The sequence below is a fragment of the Lissotriton vulgaris genome, chromosome 1_1 (assembly GCF_964263255.1).
Source record: "Lissotriton vulgaris chromosome 1_1, aLisVul1.2, whole genome shotgun sequence".
NCBI classification, from domain to species: Eukaryota; Metazoa; Chordata; class Amphibia; order Caudata; family Salamandridae; genus Lissotriton; species Lissotriton vulgaris.
This window is the reverse complement of record NC_141685.1, coordinates 1,733,386,218-1,733,405,273: the sequence shown is the minus strand read 5'-3', so window position 1 is coordinate 1,733,405,273 and position 19,056 is coordinate 1,733,386,218. Positions and strand designations below refer to the sequence as shown.

Here is a 19,056-nt window from a genome sequence, read left to right as displayed (position 1 = left end):
AAAATCAGGAAAAGATTAGGGTTTTTGGGGGCAATTGTGGTTGTCACCAGCAAGGAGGATGAGCTTTATGCTCTGTTCACCGTAGGAGATGGTCTTACCACAAAAAATACATGTAATTCTGAATTCCCCAAACCGTGGTTGTATGGTTGCCTCCCTTGTCTCTGGTCTCGATGGAGTGGGTTGCTTTCTTTTGGAGGTGGTGGTTGAAGATTGGGGAGGGTTACTGGCCAGTTCTCTCATCTCTGCAGCAGAATAGTTGTTTGGATGCTTGCGCTACATGTGTCTAATCATGGTATTATTACCAAAAGAATATTTTTTGTTAGGGTTCCCCCTTGAAAGTTCTATGCCACAGATTAGGCAAGTCACCTTGGGCGCATTGACTTTCTTCTTGCCCTCTGGGATAGAAAAAAACTCCCATACAATGTGCTGCCTTGGCTTGTATGGGGTATTGTCTTCTTGCAGCCACCTTCTCCCCTCCTCCTCTTCCTCTTCCTCCTCCTCCTCCTCCTCCTCCTCTTCCTCCTCTTCTTAACCACCAATGTAATGTTGTGGTGGTCCTCTTGGTGGTGGTGGCGATGGTGGTGGTGCAGATGCTCCAGCTGCTGCTGCTACTGTAGCCATTTTAAAGTACAAAATATTTCTCAAAGATGTTCAAACAGGTCTTCCTCAGTCAAAGGACAAAGTCAGAATAAGGAAAAAAGGTGGGGTCTTTCATCATTTGGAAAAAAAAAACTGTCCTGAACCAATGAAAAGTGTTATTTTCAGGTCACATGACCCGACGCGCTTACGCGAAGCGCCGCGGGTCGTGTCGCGTAAGCGCGTCGGATGTTTGCGTTGCCCGATCGCATTCGCTCGAGTGCTTCCGGGTGCGCTTACGCCGTGCGTATCACGCGGACGTGGCTACGCGATACGTCACAATGATGAAAACTGCGCTTTCCGGTGCGCACACCGGGGCGCGCACCGGGAGCGCTCCAAGGCAAAAAAAAATTCTTTTTTTTAAATTCGTATTATATAAATATACAATATAGGGCTCATTATAAAAAATATTACATTTCAGAGGTTTGAGGCCCTATATATAGTTAGGAATTAGCATTTAAAAAACCTATGAAATTCACTGAAAAAACCATAGGTTTCACACCAGTTATAGTTAGGAATTAGCATTTAAAAAACCTATTAAATTCACTGAAAAACCATAGGTTTCACAACAGTTATAGTTAGCTGGAAATTTTACTGACATAAAACCATTGAAATTCCAACGTTATAGTTAGTTGGACTCACTATAACCAGCGCGCCTGCAATGCACTGCTGGTGACGTCACATATTACATCACTCATGACATCGTCAGTGACATCACTCATGACATCACTTATGACACCATCCTTGTGACAGAGTGACAGACCTCCTTTTAGTGTAACGTAACCCTTGAAATAGATATTGGAAAATAGAAACTAACATTTTCAAAAAAATGGAGATACCCATACCAGTTACAACAACCAATTCAGTAATTCCACCATCTATATACACATCCACTCATTTACAAACAGTTCTATATAGTCACTCATACATATACTCACTCATCATATGTAGTGATACATCTATACATTCTGTTATACACCGACAGTCATCCAAAAGATACTCACACACATACTCACACATGCAAATACATTATTGAACATCCATTTATTTGCATATAAAACTGTACACACACTACCTCTTTACTTCTAAGGAAACGTACACATACTTACTCTCTTAAACAATCACTTATATAAACATATACTTATTTAAACAGGAACTCTTACAATCTCTTACTCTCACATATACGCACTTGTATACATCAAAACTCACATACACTAGATTAAAATATATGTAGTTACTAAAAAACACAATAGTGAGACAGTCATTCACTCACTAACACACACATATACACACTCATCCACCCATACAGTCCTGCACATATGCTGTCTTCAAAACACATACAAACAGTGAGTCAGTCACCAACCCATGCAGCTACTTATACACAAAGTGAAACACTGATACATATATTTCAATATTTAAAAGTTACTCGCTAATATATGTATTCAATGAAATACACTTAATAAGGCAGTTAACAAATCATTTTTTTTTTTAAAACATCCATTTACACACTTATTTAACCATTTATTCTTCCATCAACCTTTACAAATACAGATATATTAAACATTAATTTTAAAGAAAGACACACATTTACTGGCTGGTGTCATCAGTGATGTCATGAGTGATGTCACTGACGATGTCATGAGTGATGTAATATGTGACGTCATCAGCAGTGCATTGCAGGCGCGCTTGTTATAGTGAGTCCAACTAACTATAACGTTGGAATTTCAATGGTTTTATGTCAGTAAAATTTCCAGCTAACTATAACTGGTGTGAAACCTATGGTTTTTTCAGTGAATTTAATAGGTTTTTTAAATGCTAATTCCTAACTATAACTGGTGTGAAACCTATGTTTTTTTCAGTGAATATATATATATCACTTTTACGAAGTCTATGCCTTTACCACACATGCCTTTGCGTTGTAATAGCATGCATGTTAAAAGTGTGCGTTGTAATGGTAACGCATTGTAACAGCATGTGCGTTTACAACCGCATTGTAATAACATACGATTCGCCCTCATATATCAGTTAGTATGAATAGCTCTGAAATAAGGTTTATTTTAATATTGCAATCTCAAACAAATATTAGAATGTCATTTATAATATTCGTTTTCTGGGTCCTAAGTGTGTGTGTGCGTCTCTCTCACTCTCACTCTCATTCTATAAGAGTTAGTGCTTCCATGTTTGCATATATTGCGATGAATGGCCTGCATGTAGCATGTTTCTATTATATGGAAAAGCGGTGCCAAACATGACAGAAGAGCATGTAGACATTAGTTATTGTATCTCACACAAGAGGGCCAGAAGGGAAGCACTATGCTACAAAATAGAGAAACTCTATCCTATATAACTTCCTTATCATCATTTTCACACAAAATATAGGGTAGCACTATCAGAGCTGTCTGTTTTAGAAAAGGGCAAAGGATGAAAGAAAATGGGCAAAACCCTGTTGTGGACGAAAACCCTCACTCACACGAGGGTGACATGCTTCATCATTGGGTTTCTCCAACACACTGGGGACCGCAAGGTACCCCATGTGGGCTACGACTTGACCCAAGAGGGAAGGAGCAGGAGTGCAAAGCACATGTTGGTTCTACCAACTCAATATGGGAAGGAGGGGTAGAGTGCAAAAAGAATAGGTGAAAAAAGTGTTAAAAACTACCTACTTAGGGGTAACAACTTTATTCTTCCTGCCTAGGTGGTAGTGGTTAAAATACAAGTGAGTGTAGGGTTATGGATATATACCCTATCCAGTGATCAACATGTTTCTGCCATTGCGACAATAGTGTTTAGGGCATTCATCAGGATCAACCAACAGTCACTCTGCTATTTCAAGTGTATAAATAAAAAGTGATACTTAGGTCTCTATTTCATGACCATCACACACATGTTTTGTTCAATATGATCGGTCAGAAGGCTCTGTAAAACAATAATAATACAACACCACTTAACCATAACCTTTCACCAATATATATCAACACCCCTTTTCTCGTGTATGATTCATATATCAAAAAACTCTTACCTAAGTGTAGTTTGTATGTGCCAACTCTACCTTCTACCGAGTATCACACCATGTCCGTTATTCTAGTAGAGGGTTAGAAGAATTATATCGGCATATACCAAAATAAATAAATAGCCTATTGCAGACACCTCAGCATTACAACACCTAAAGCAAAATTATCACTCTAAATTGAAGGTCCCTGATATATATATATATATATATATATATATATATATCATTCACCAAAGCGGGTCTCATTGCAGAAAATAACCGGATGGTGAAAGCTGGCAGGGTGTGCGTCCTGGAAAAAGCTTTCGGGCACTTTGGTGAATAATATGTTACACGGTCGCTCTACCGTGCAGGACAGCACCATCTCGACAGACAGAGAAGCCGTGGTTGGGAACTGTGTCCCAGACCTGTGAGCACAGCCAGCTTGAGAAAATATACCCGCAGCTGCTTTCTGGACCCTACGAAGGGAGAAATAATTATGCAAAGTGGAAATGAACTCACAGAGCCCACTGAGGGTGAAACAATGCTCCGAGGAGAACTACATGTCCCAACATTCAGCGAGTGACTGCACTGGGCGTGGCCGCTGAGGGCCAATTAAGAACTACATGCCAGGAACTATAAAACGCGAGCCGTCTGTGAGACATTTTTGAAATAAAATAACCCATGATTAAGGGGCAGTGAGCCTTGAAAGGCGTTGGGTGTTAAATAAACTTACCAGATTGCCGAAGCGGGTCTCATTGCAGAAAATACCCGGATGGTGAAAGCTGGCAGGGTGTGCGTCCTGGAAAAAGCTTTCGGGCACTTTGGATATATATATATATCTATATATATATATAAATATGTGGAGATATATATATATATCCAAAGTGCCCGAAAGCTTTTTCCAGGACGCACACCCTGCCAGCTTTCACCATCCGGTTATTTTCTGCTATGAGGTATCTCCGGGTACCTCATGTCATCTAAGTAGTGACAATCTTCTTGATTTAGTGTCTGTAGTTGTGAGAGATGTTGTCTCTCTCTATTATCTATATCAACACTAATGTTCTATGATCGGCCATACAATTATTTAACCCTTAGATCCATCATCATAAATTAGCCCCGACTAGCAGTTAGAAATTCAGTAGGGGCTGGACTTTGATTAAGTTAAAAGTGGACCAGCCTTCATTGGAACCCCTTCCGTGCAGTCAAACTTGAAACAAGCATTTACAATGCAATGGTTTCGCCTTTGCAAAAGGTAGAGCTATTGGCATTGTAAATGACAAAACTTTTATTTATGTGTTGGTTTTGAAAACAGATAAATAAATGGCATTGTCATTTACATTGCCAATAGTTAATCTCTCGTAAATGTAAGACCTATTGTACCTTACTGGACGAGCTCAGCAGACAGCAATTACTACCACACACACACACCCAGAGCCAGCCACACACACACAGAGCCAGCCACACACACACACACCCAGAGCCAGCCACACACACACACACCCAGAGCCACACACACACACACACACCCAGAGCCACACACACCCAGAGCCACACACACACAGAGCCACACACACACAGAGCCACACACACACCCAGAGCCACACACACACCCAGAGCCACGCACACACCCACCCAGAGCCACACACACACCCACCCAGAGCCACACACACACCCATAGAGCAAGCACAGCGAGGAGGCAGGGAAGCAAGCACAGCCAGGGGGCAGGGAAGCAAGCACAGCCAGGGGGCAGGGAAGCAAGCACAGCCAGGGGGAAGGGAAGCAAGCACAGCCAGGGGGCAGGGAAGCAAGCACATTCATGTTTCCAGTGCTTGGCTATTCTGAACAAATCATTGGTATCCGGCCTGCCACTCAAACGAAAACAACTTCCAGAATACCTTAAATAGCTAAATGAAACCTCAGAAGTAGAAACATTATGTCCTAACTACACGAGAGAGGCTGCAATTGTAACTGCGAGGGACAAATACCACTGAACTGGGAAGAAGACAGCATACAACTATAGTGGAGGAATAACAACCTCGTACACTACTGCATACCACTGCTTTGGATCCAGGAACACCACAGGCCCAGGTTTGGATGCTACTTCAGAAATACCACAGCACAAAAAGATTAACATTACCTATTCGTTTTACATCAGTTATTAAAATCAATAAGTCCACATTGTTCACAATAACCATCATTTTCGGGGAGAGTAGTTTCCACGGTCATGGCTCGTCAAATCACGTGCCAAATCGAGAACAGCAATGACACTCCATTATGCCTCGCTACAAAGAGCCTCCAGGTGCCCCCAGCAGACGGCGTCCCCTACCAGGCAGCATGCTACTCCGCCCCCTTCGCTCACTGGTGAACCTCTTCATGACTCCCGCACCCTCGGAATGGTGGTGTGGAGAGGGCTGAAGCTCTCGTGTCCCGCGGGGCTTCGGCGGCTGGTGACTGAGGCAGGCTCCTGCCTCCTTTTCATCACTGTCCTGTTCAAAACACACAGAAACAGGAGGCAGGCGGGGCCGGATACAGTCTTCGAAGCCAGGGCAAGCCCGGAGGCCATGCTCGGGGCAGCGTGCGCAGAGTAAATGCATCCCGGCAACTTAAATCGCGCACCGGGGTGGAGAATAGCTGTGGCAGAGGGCGGGGGGGGGCGAAGCGAGAGCGGGACGGTGAAGAGCTGCAGGGAGGAGAGCTGCGGGCAGAGTGAAGGTGGGAGGCGAGACTGGGGAGTGGGGGAGGCGAGGCAAGAGCGGAAAGGAGGAGGGCTGCGGGAAGGGGGAAACTGAGGACAGGACCTAAAAAGAAAATTATAACAAAATGATGCTTACCTGCTCGTAAATAAAGAAATACATCCCGGCAACTTAAATCGCGCAACCCACCACTGCAAAACACACGTTCAAAATGGCCAAAACATGGCGAGAAAAAAAAAACATCCTCCCACCGCCGTATGACGTTGTAAAGGGGCGGAGAGAGAAAAAATCTGCGGAACGCCCTCGAATCTGCTCCATTTATGGAGCTAGCCAATGGAAGAGAGAGGCGGGAGAAAGCCCCGTACTGCTAAACAAAAGATTTCGCCTGCGCGACACTGCTGCGCAGTGGACGCAAGGCGAAACCTAAAAAATAAAATTAACATAGCCGATACCTAACCAGAATAGAAACTGCCACCAATTCTAAAGTGCAGTCTCCTCTTTGGTACTCGGGAGGGAGTAACTTGACTGTAGTTTGTACCCAGTTAAATACGGAAGTGGAACAGCGCGAGACGTACTACGTGCATGTCACGTGCTCGCAATCACCCGTAACCATGGTGACAATGTAAACATACATCTAAGATGTCGGCCGTATGACCATGCCATTTCTAAAACATTCCTCCCGTTTTTTTATTTAAAATTAAAATTACAAGTAGACGAGTAACACCAAAGCACTCGTTTATTGCCCTGCGTTCCTTCCTCAACATGTGCTTAGCAGAGTAATTGATAGCTTGTTGAGTTCAATGCTTACTACTTAATGCCTTTGAGCCAGCTTAGGATTTTATCTTCTTGAGTTTGATTAACTGAGTATCATTACTTTGAGAATTGCTAATTGCTGCTTATTACACCTACTCCACTTTTAAAAAAGAAATGTTCTGCAGTATAAGGGGCATATGTTAAGGGCAAGGCAAGAGTAAGTAGAAGTGGTCGAAATGTCGCCTGCTGCCCATCAAAACTCCAAACCTTTCCCTTTGAGCTTGGGTGCTTGTCACCAAAATGGCAGTTTAGGTACTTTTCGTCCAACTGACAGGTTGCACCAGCAACCTCATAGTTAGCAGTATAATGTATGTGTCGTAATTAATTAAGCAGAATGGCAGCTTTCATGCACCACACCCAAGGTTTCAGAAACAGGAAGCGCCCATTGGAATAGTATCTGCCATGGCTAGAAACACTTTAGAACAGCAGATGGAGGTCAATTTGCAGTTTGAAGGTGAAATTTACCACAGAATGATGAAATTCACTGTCAACTGCTTACTTAAATGTCGCTCCATTACCTTCTTGAGACCTCCGAGGTGTTTACAGTATATATGGTTGTCTCCAGTTTTTTTTTATAATTGATACAGGGCTTGTTCCAGTAGATGGCCAATTGGTCCTGCATACTAGAAATCAGTCATTTTGTAGAATTCACACACACCCCCCAACTCGTTTCTTGGTGCATGTTAGTAGAGGAAATGAGTAAAAGCCAAGTTATTAATAGTTACCTAAACGTCAGGTGATTCGAGGTGATTTGTAAGATAAATGAGACTATTCCATGTACATTGGGCCATGAAACCACCCAGGCATTTCGTTTTTGTTTGTACGTTAACAATCTTTTTCTCTAAATGGTATATCACTTTCAATAGATATCAGTAATCTTGTTATTGACCTGGCGTCCCAAGTGGGTCATTGTTGGGACGGAAAAGTCTTGGTAAAAACGTGTGCCCCTGCCAGAGTGCCCAACTGTTGTCTTATTCCCTAATGCCGATTTAGTTTTTATTTTTTGTTTTTTTGTCGTAGGCAAACATGGATCATGTGCGCCATAACATATGCCTGTCTCACGGATTGCGCTCTTGTTTGACGAAGCGAGATGCCCAAATTGATAGCCTCATAGTGGTGTAAGGCTACCATCTTCACTAGGAGTTAAGCCGCACAAGCATGCTGGTGGCAGCATACCATGTAGTCATCAGTAATAGTGAACAGGACGTTTTTATCCTCTGTTGCTGGAGTGAGGCCTACAGGCTCGCTGACCTTTTCAAATTTCTGCTGCTGTGTGCTTATCTCATCCTTGATCCACATCAGGTAGATGTGGAGTGACTCTGTGCTGGTTGTAGCAGTGTGCCTAGGAAGGGTAGAGCACTGGGATAGAGCAGTACTCTACAGTTCATGTATGTACTTGGTGTATGTATGCCTGTGAGGAATACATGACAAAAAAGATGTAGTGCTGTTAAGCGCATGTGAAATGAGAGCATGTGCTGGGTGTATGTGTATATGCGTGAGGTGCAGTACATGAAGGGTGAATTGTGCAGCGCACACATGGTGAGTTTTCTGACAGTGTGCGTTTGTAAATAACACACCCTGCTTAAAGATAGAAAAGCTTCAGTGCTCAACAGTGTGCGTAGACTGTTCATATTGAATGCATGTGTACATGTTCGGGTACAATGCATAGAGATAACAGCACTGGACTGAAAGTGTGTCTGCAGTGATACATTACATGAAGGACTCTGAGTTCCATTTTGGGAATCTCAGGCCTGCCTGATGAAAACATGAGGACGAGAGGGAATTACCCCCCCCCCCCCCCCCCCCCCCCCCCCTGACAGATGTGTATTGCTGCATTACTGTAGGCTGGGTGGGACACACACACACACTGAGGGAAAAGGAAGAGATTCCCTTTACACTTCAAAAGGCTACTCTGATTCAGTGGTAGATCTCAAGGAAGGGACCTGGACAAATATCAGGAAGGTAGATTGAGCTGATAAGTAGATCATAAAGAGTAGGGCTGGGGGTCTCAGATTAGCCTTTTGATCTATATATCATTGTGGCTGACGTCCAGGTGAGAACTCGTGTCACTCCCATGAGTTGTGTGCAGGGAAAATATGCTTATAAGTCAGGGCAGACATCTTTCATGAGGAAAGAATACAAGGAGAAGTGTCCACTTCAAAAGAAGCAGCTCCTGGATATAAAACTTAAAAGCATCTAACCCTAAATCACATTTGGTGTCTGGAAAAGGACTATATAAAGGGGAGGCTGAGTCTCCAACAATTTGTCATCTGCCGAGCAGCCAGACAGGCTGTGTGAGAAGGGTATGTTCTGCAAGATTTCTGCCTAGGACCAGTACTGAGGCAAAGCCCTGCTAGTCTCCCTGCTGTGCAAGGGGGACATCACCCAGGAAACAAAGATAATCTGCCCTAGAGCACCAGGATCTACCTGCTTGCTGAGACCAATGTGCCAAGTGAGGAAGAGGAGAGCGTTGTAGGGAGAAAGGTCCAGTGGGGAGCAGTACAGTGAAGACTCCTTGTGTGAGGATTTGGCAGAGCACAGATCGGGCCGTAGCCCATGTGCAGGATTGTTTTCGGCGACCTCCTTATACCAGGAGAGGACCGACATAGTCTGAGCCAAGCTTTGAGTGCCGTCTGGATCTCTAAGCCCGTACTGCCCCAGTACTGTGCCCCCTTGAGCCAGAGGGGGACACAGGTAAAGTTACTACTTTGAGGAATGCCAAGACTTGTGACTGTCTGGGCCGGGGCGCTTGTGCTGGAAGAGCCTGCACCCGTATTACTGCGGCAACCCCGTGTGACAGGAGGGGCTGCTGGTAACAGTGTTGCCACGGAATTCAGGCCACAGCTTGAAAGACAGACTACGGTCACCATCTGCGGGTTGGACCCGCACTGCCAGGGAACTGCCCTCGGCTCACCACTGAGGTCTGCGGGGGACACTGTGGAAGACGTGCCACTTTCACTGGCTCCAGTCGGGAGCTGAAGAATGGATTATCCCCCACCCTGTACGGATAAACTCACCTTATTGCGTCTTTGGGAGCTTAGGAGCTGCAGGAGGCCTCTGACTGCGCCACGTGAGCCTTGAACAGCCCTACCACTATGAACCGAGCAGGACTCACAGGTGCGCGTTGAAGGAACCTGTTCCACCACTGAACTCCTCTGTACTCTGAGGGTAGGACATGAATTAAGATGTCAATGTGGGACTCGCTGCTAATGATGTTGCGGCACCATAACGGTTTTGCAGCACCATAGACTCTTTCGACTAATGTCAAAGGGGAACTCTTGAGTACGGCCTGATAGTGAGCATTTCCTGGATTCAGCCATTGTTGAATGAGGAATAACCCAGCACACGTTACACGAAAGAGAGCGTTACTGGGATTTCCCTGACAAGTACTAGAGCCCTGACCTCACGGGCATTGTGGTGGTGTTTGTGAATGTTGCATTACTTTGCCTGTTAGGGTTAGAAATAAAATACTACTTTTTCTTATAAAAGCAAATATTTTATTGGACACTGATTTATTGCTGATACTGTTTGTACTTTGCGGTATGAATCATGTTCAATGACTTCTATCTACATTCTCCCCCCTGCACCTCCCACACCTCCCCTCCCCCGAGGTAGCCATGACTGCTTGACCACAGCTACTACTGAGTCAAATGCAGAAGGGGTACTTAGCCCTTATGAGCAGAGTCCGTAGTAGGTCAGGATTCGGGACATCAGAGGTTAAAGGCCAAAACCACCACATTTGCACCCAGTAAACCCTGCGTTCCTCTTAGCCCTCTGAAAGTCATGTTAGCATGGACAGCTGAACAAATGCAGGTCAAACCTACTACCATCAGCATTCTTTGGAGTTCTGTAGTGTTATAGCGTATTTGAAGATAGTTTACACTCTACATTGCTTTGATGACTGACCATGCACAGTTTCATCAAAAACAATTCAGGAAATTGTGCAGGTGTTTTTATCACGGTTTTAGTTCTTTTTTTTTATTTTACTGGGATTTTGACAGATGATCTACTTACTTTTTAAATTGGCCTGAAATAAGCTATCATGCCTACCGCAAGACCTGATCAAATGTTGAATGCTGAAGAAATATCTTCAAGGAGAAATAATATTGACCCGTTGTTCTTGTAAAGTTGCACATTTTGTCTTGCTTTGTGCCTTTCGTGTGTATGTTGACATATTCTTTTATTTTGCAGCTGGACTTCAGTATCTGGAAAGGCATTTTGGATAGTTTAACACATGATGTTAAAGAGAAAATGTACAATGTTTTACTCTTTGTCAACGGAGGATGGATGGTTGATGTTAGAGAGGTAATTCAATGTTGCTTTCTCATCTGTTGTCAAAATCTGATATTTTCTCTACATGAATGTGTGTCCGAATTCTGCAAAAGGAAAAAAAATCATAGATAATTTGGATATGGAGACAATGTCTGGTTTAAAAACTAAATTCCTGCTCGCTTTCTCTCACTCATGCGAATGTGTTAACGTGCTCTTCTTCATTCATAGTTAACAGATAATACTTATTTTGTGAATAGACAAACTATTTTGCTTTACCAGCCATAAGCATCTGGGATGGGGATTTTTGGAGAGAAGAATTTCTAATTTGAAAAGAGTAGGATGTGGAGAAACTTTTGTGTTAAGCGGTGGGTCTCCTCCCTCCCTATTGTTATATAATGCATCTTAGAAGAGTGTAGATGTATAAGGCCAGTAAACAAAAACAACAGATCATCAGATTTTTAGACTCAGACTTTATTAGGCTGCATAAAGAATTTGCATTTCTATGTTATTTATATACGGTATTGACTAAACATTTTGGTTCCTGTAAATGGGCTACACTTGTGCATAATTCATGATCATTTTTTTTCTGTGCACAGGATGTAGAAGATGACCCTGAACGCACCCACCAAATGTCCTTATTACGGAGGCTGTGCCTTCCAATGATGTGCTTCCTTTTGCATACAGTCTTGCATAACACAAAGCAGTACCAGGAGTGTCTCCGGCTCGCTGAGGTGGTTTCTTCAGAACGTCAGAAACTCTACATGGTGAGGAAAGGAGTGAAAAACATTCCAACTCTTATAATTGTCTTTCCTTAGGGCCCAGACTTACCTTGGTCTTACTTGGTCAGTAAGAGGGGAAAATGTCATTCTTTTACTGGAAACATCTTCACACTAATCCTCCTTTGCAAGCCAAGCCCGTAGTATTTGTGCAGGACAAACATAACTTTTTGATGTAGGTGTCTACCCTTTCTGAGTAGAGCTTATCCTCCTGAACGCTTATTTGAAATAATCCCAAACACAAGTATTTTACTCTTGATTTGTGTCTTATATTTAAGGGCACATCTAAGCTAGCATGACATTTTATTTTCAATTTTGCACTTAAGGTGAAGGCCGCGTGCCTCACATCTGTCTTTTAGATATTCAGCCTTTCCCCTTTTTTCATTTTTAGACTGGATCTCAAACTAAGCTGGTTAGACTGGCCACTCATCTCTTTTCTGATACCATTTGTTAAGCCTGCCCATCTGAATGGAAATGTAACCGTCTGTTGCAGGGGCTAGCTAAGGTTTTTTTTCAGGCATGTCTGAATTTTATTTTGGTCTGGTTTCCAAGCGGATGTTTTTAAAACTCTACACGTTCCAACTACTTACATCGATATGTCGGGGACCATGCTGGAAATAATAATGACCATTTATTGCTTCTGCATTTGTGTTTGAGTGTGTATTTATAAGTGGTAGTGAGTAAGAGGGAGTCGGTGAAGGATTGTGGGTGTGTTCAAACAAGTGATTGATTGAAAGGCGCGAGAGGGAGCTGATTTGAGTCGGGTGTATCTATCAATGGCACAGTGAATGTATGTGTTAGTAAGTGAGAATGAGCAGCAAGTGCGAGTAACAGTGAGTGGAAGTGAGCATGAGGGAGAATGAGCAAGTGAGAGAATGTGAGTCAGAGTGCTGGAGGGGGAAGAGAGTAAATTTGAGATGGAGAGAAGCAAATTTATAAAACAATAGGATGAAATCCTGACCGGTATTACGTCCCACCAATTGCCACTGATGGTCTGTTTGTTTATGTGAGGAAGGGGAGAAGGGCTCTCGGGTAGCACACACCTACATAAGAGTACACGTTTGTCTCTGACTGTCTTTCAGAGAGGATTTCCCACTGTGGATGATAGGCTAACAAAAATTCAAACTTATCGCATGGCACTCCTCTACCCCATCCAGCAAATCGTATTGTGATGAGGGATATTTGATCCTGATCAAAGTCAAAACACTCATGCTTTTACATTTTTTGATTTACTGCTTGCCGCTTGGATGTTAAGGGACCTTAGCCAGAAATCTTACTCTGGTTCCCTTTAGTGTTATTTGTTTGAGGTAGACCAGCACTTCATTGCTGAGCACTGCACCCTCCATCTGCAACTCCACAAAATAGGTAGTCAAGGCTAGTACCAGTAACTGCGTTTTGGACTCCTGATCTCAGGAGCAAATAATTACAAAATAAAAGTGCATAATATCACTTTACCAAACTCTTCATTCCAGCGCCATATTTATAGTACTTTTCATTTAGATGGCGCAAAAGGAGTATACGTTTGGTGAATTTCAGTGTTTCCAAAAGAGCTGGTGGTTCCTCCAGTGGCTGTTAATCGCTAGTTATCGGTTCAGACTGAAATACGTAAACTCTACTTAGGGGCGTAGCTTTAGGGGTGTGTTTGGGGTATGACACCTCCCAAATAAATGCATTCTTGGCTTCATAATTGGGTCTGGGCACACAGAATCCGGTCAGCTTTTTGTGTTTGTTTTTCGTCCTGAGGCAACAATGAAAGACAAAACAGTGACCTTTGATGTAAGCGGTAGAAGCGGAGAGGTAGAAAGGGACACACAGAGATATTTATTTATTAGCTGAATTTCAAAATTGGAAACCAGATAACTTGGAATCCCCGCTTCCCTGCTTGTCCAAATTGTGTGATCCTATGCAAATATGTTATTCACATGTGTGTGCACTTTTAAATACTTGGATAAGTGCTCATTGGACTAGGTTGGCTGCATTGTCTTTATTTTCGGTATTTGCAGTCTTAAGCTCAGTGCATTCCTCTGCACTGCAATATTGACCTTTGTTTCTGAGTGGACCTGCAGATGCCTTTCTCCAATGTGTGTGCGCCTCACTGCTGCCTAAATAGCTTTTTAAAAACAACTTTTTTCCTCTCTTGACCTCTGAGCAGTTACATCCCATGTGGTCTGTCTGATGTTTTGTGGGACATCCATTTGGGACTAATGTTGAGTTTCAATTGACAGCTGTCACTCTTGCTGTACTCTGCCTTGTATGTCTAGTGCAAGTAAGGGTTGTTTGTAAACAATGAAGTGTCCTCAGAGGTATTAATAAAATCAGTACAGTCCCTCACATAGGTTTGTGTATCTGATGGACAGAGACATGTAACCTTTGATTACTTACCTTTGAATTTCCCCCAGGCGCCAGACTGGATCCAGAAAACCTTTACTTCTGCACATTAGTAGAGGGGATCGTGCGACTCCATAGTGATGTCGTCCACCAGATGCGATATCCACAGAGTCCATATAATCCCCCTTCGAAACGCTGACGCCAGCTTCTTTTTCGCGCTTACTGCACCCCATAATCTGAAAGAGACACTTTAGTGATAGATTCCTTACCTTAGAATATCCCCAGGCGTCAGACTGGATCCGGAAATTTTTTGCATAGCAATACCCCTGCGCGTCGGTAGGCGTCGTCTGCGTCCGTCGTCGGCGTCGTTAGCGCTGGAATGACGTCATCGGAGTACTTAGACGCCGCCCATGCGCGCTGACGTCGGTTCTTCTTTTTTCCGTGCCAGCTAGCGCAGATCCGGAGATCTCTACCTCTAGTCATTTTTTGACTAAACTTTTGATCTTTTTGATCATTTCTTTCTTTGAGTCCTCGATTCTATCGGTGCCGGTAGGGATGCCCGGGTTCAAACCCTGCTCGAAGTGCGACCGACTGATATCGGGCTCGGACCCCCATCGCCGGTGCCTGAAGTGCTTAGTCCTCGACCACGACGACCGCACCTGCTCCGACTGCCGGGCCCTGACGTCGAAGACTAGGCGGGAGCGGTCCCGCAAGCGGCTCGAGCTCCGGCAGTCGGCCCGTGCCGTTCCAGGTCCCGGTCCCGGTCCCACAGGAGGTCGAGGGATCGGTCGCGGGGTCGGAGTCATCGCAGCTCCGGGAGTGGACACCGGTCGTCAGGCTCCAAGTCCTCAGGTACGAGGCATGAGATGTCGGAGAGACGTCATCGTTCCTCCGACCCACCCCGACGCTCGCACGATGCGGCCGGGGGTTCGGGCGACACCGCCCAGGCGGCTCCGCGGGAGTCGCAAGCGTCGCCGAATGCCCCACACCTTCGGGTCCCTGGGCACGGCGTGACGCCGGAGGAGATTTGAGCGGTACCTCATGGCCATGAGGACCCTCCCTCCTTAGTCGGGTTCCGTGGGCCCAGCGGTTCCGGCTGGAGGCCCTAGCGGGTTGGGTGCTTAGGCCCCGACGCCGCCGGCTACTTCGGTCCCGGCGCCGCAGGACCTCACCGGATCCGCTTCCGGATCCGGGTCGTCGCTTGTCGCCCTTACGACCTCACCGGCCCCATGGGAGTCTCCCCCGGCGCCCACTATGGACGCCGTCCCCAATGTTCCCTACGGTCCGACTCTGGGCGCCGCTTCCGACGGCCTACAGAGATTTTTATTTCCATGAAGATGCCCAGTCTGATAATCCTGTTTTACAGGAAACGGGTGACGAGGAAGATTGGGAGGGCTCTGAGGACCCTCTGGCACTGGAATGCCAGTCTCAACAGGACTGGACATATGAGCTTGGGGAGGCCAGTGGTGTTTACACTTCGCCAGACACTGGATTTGTCTCCCCTCCGACCGTGGCTTCGGAGGAGGGGTCTACATACAGTGTAGTGTTGACGAGGGCAGCCAAGCTTGAGCTCCCCGTCGCGGCCGTGAGGACTAACCTCCTCACTAAGGTCCTCAAACCGCAGTCAAGCTCCAGCGAGCCTCTGCTGCCCTTTAATGAGGCCTTGTGTGACGTTCTTGTGGGCACTTGGTCCAAGCCCGCCACAGGTCCGCCTGTGTATAGGAACGTGGCCAGACGCTACCGCCCGGCCCCGGGCGACCCTTGCTTTTTGTCCACCCATCCCACCCCCGAGAGCCTGGTTATCCAGGCCTCCAATTCCCAGACCGCATTTCCGACGGCCCGCCCGATCGGGAATACAAGAGATATGAACAGTTTGGGAAAAAGGTGTTCTCGTCCCTAACCTTAGGGCTGCGGTCTGTCAATACCGCCTGTCTCTTGGGCCGCTACACCCACACTCTGTGGGACATGGTTGCGGAAGTGCTGCCACAATGCCCGGACTCGCTGGGCAGGGCGATGGCAACGACGGTAGCGGTTCGACGCCACGCCTGGCTGAGGTCCGCCAACTTTTTGGCCGATGTCCAGAGCACTCTCCTGGACATGCCGTTTGATGGCCGTCGCCTCTTTGGCGACAAGGCAGACCATGCGCTTGAGCATTTTAAGGACTGCAGGGCTACGGCCAAGTCCTTGGGCCTCTCGGCCCCACTCCAGCAATCGGGTGCCTTTCATTCCTTTTGTGGCCATGGAAGGGGTGTCCCGACACGTGCTGCCAGCCACGCGCCGCAGAACGTTCAACAGCGTGGTGGCGGCCGTGGAAACCGCCGTGGCGGCGGTCGGGGTCAGCGGCGAGGCCAGTCCACACCTCCCTCCGCAGCACCCGCCTCGAAACCTTCCTAGTTCGAGTTTTCAGGCCCATGTGACGCTTGTGGGAGGCAGGGATCGCCATCACCTCTCCCACTGTCACATCGGACAAGTGGGTGCTGCAAATCGTCCGAAGGGGCTACTCCCTCCCCTTCGAGGCGACCCCTGCAGCCATGCCACCACAATTCCACCGCGTGCAACTTCTGCAAGAGGAAGTCACGGCCCTCTTGGCCAAGGGAGCCATCAAGCGCGTTCCTGGGCCAGAAGTAGGGTGTGGTTGTTACTCCCAATACTTTCTGGTACCCAAGAAGCGCAAAGGGGGCCTACGCCCTATCTTGGACCTATGGGACGTCAACGGCTTCCTCCGGAAGGAGAAGTTCAAGATGCTGTCTTTGGCTCAGGTCTTAGCTGCCCTAGACCCTGGAGACTGGATGGTAGCGTTGGACTTGCAGGATGCTTATTTCCACATCCCCGTCTTGCCGGCCCACCGGCGTTACCTGCGGTTCACAGTAGGCCAGGAGCACTTCCAGTTTACTGTGCTCCCCTTCGGCCTTACCAGCACCCCACGGGTGTTCACGAAGGTGATAGCGGTGGTCGCAGCTCATCTGCGCAGGTTAGGGGTGTCAGTCTTCCCCTACCTCGACGACTGGTTGTTGCAGGCGGGCTCACCCCAGACAGTCTTCAGCCACCTCCAGACTACGGCCGACCTCCTGCACTTGCTGGGGTTCTCCATCAACGTGCCGAAGTTGCACCTGTGTCCCTCTCAGAAGCTCCTCTTCATCGGAGCAGTTCTGGACTCGGCGCAGTTTCGGGTTTACCCACCCGAACAGCGGGTTCGGGATATACAGGCTCTGATTCCCATATTTCAGCCTTTATCCCGAGTCTCGGTCAGGTTGACGAAGCGGCTTCTGGGGCTGATGGCCTCCTGCATCGCCATGTGGTACTGCAACAAGCAGGGCAGGGTGGGGTCGTGGACCCTCTGCCAGGAAGCTCTGTGCCTTTGGCAGTGGCTGGAACATCAGGGTGTGACCCTGGTGGTTCAACGCCTGGCAGGTTCTCTGAACGCCAGGGCGGATGAACTCAGCCGTCGGTGCATGATGGATCACGAATGGCGTCTGAACTCGGACGTGGCGCAAGGCCTCTTTCAGCAATGGGGAGAGCCTTGGTTAGATATATTCGCAACAGAAGAAAACGCGCAATGTCATCAGTTCTGCGCGTTGGAATTTCCAAGGCGGCAGTCGATCGGAGACGCTTTTCATCGCAAGTGGAGTTGCGGTCTGTTGTACGCCTTTCCGCCTATACCAGATTATCCTTGTGGCTCCGGACTGTGCACGAAGATACTGGTATCCCGATCTACTCAGCATGTCAGTCGATCCCCCAATTCATCTGCCTCTTCGGGAGGACCTTCTGTCGCAGCAGCAGGGGACGGTTCTGAAACCGAACCTGTCCAGTCTCCACCTACAAGCTTGGAGATTGAGCGGCGGCAGTTGAGGCCATTTGACTTGCCTCCCGAAGTCTGTGATATCATTCTGGCAACCAGGCGTCCCTCCACTAAGTCGGTATACGCCTGCAGGTGGAACAGATTTGTGGCATGGTGCACAGCGAAGGCTGTGGACCCACTCTCTGCACCCCTTTCTGAGGTTCTCCTCTTTCTTCTTTCCCTTGCCCAGCAGGGCTCTGCTCTGGGCACTCTCAAGGGGTACCTTTCTGCTCTTTCCGCCTTCTTACGACTACCTGATCAGCCTTCCTTATTCAAGTCCCCCATTGTAAATAGGTTTTTGAAGGGCAACACACACAAGTTTCCTCCTGTTCCTTTCGTGATGCCCCAGTGGGACTTGAATCTTGTACTTACTTACCTAATGTGTGCTCCCTTTGAGCCGCTCCATAACTGTCCTCTACGTCTTCTTACATTGAAGACTGCTTTCCTGGTTGCCATCACCTCTGCCAGGAGAGGGAGTGAGCTCCAGGCTCTTTCGCCTACACCTCCTTTCCTCTCTGTTCATCCGGAAAAGGTTGTGTTGCAGACAAGACCTTCCTTTCTGCCCAAGGTTGTCACAACCTTCCACATCGGGCAGTCCATTACCTTGCCCACCTTCTTTCCGCCTCCGCATCCCTCGAAGGAGGAAGAGCGGCTCCACCATCTGGATCCAAAACGTGCGCTCTTATTACCTAGATCGCACACGCCAGTTCC

The 19,056-nt window shown here is 46.8% G+C and overlaps 1 protein-coding gene across 3 annotated transcripts in view; it reads left to right on the top strand.

Moving 5' to 3' along the window:
- Window positions 1-19,056, top strand: part of NUP107 (nucleoporin 107) — a 590,137-nt gene that overhangs the window by 535,769 nt on the left and 35,312 nt on the right. For all 3 annotated transcript variants that reach the window (XM_086919004.1, XM_086919006.1, XM_086919003.1), the window contains exons 26-27: window positions 11,323-11,436; window positions 12,000-12,167. In XM_086919004.1, coding sequence (XP_086775130.1) covers window positions 11,323-11,436; window positions 12,000-12,167 — 282 coding nt within the window. The remainder of the gene's footprint in view (window positions 1-11,322; window positions 11,437-11,999; window positions 12,168-19,056) is intronic.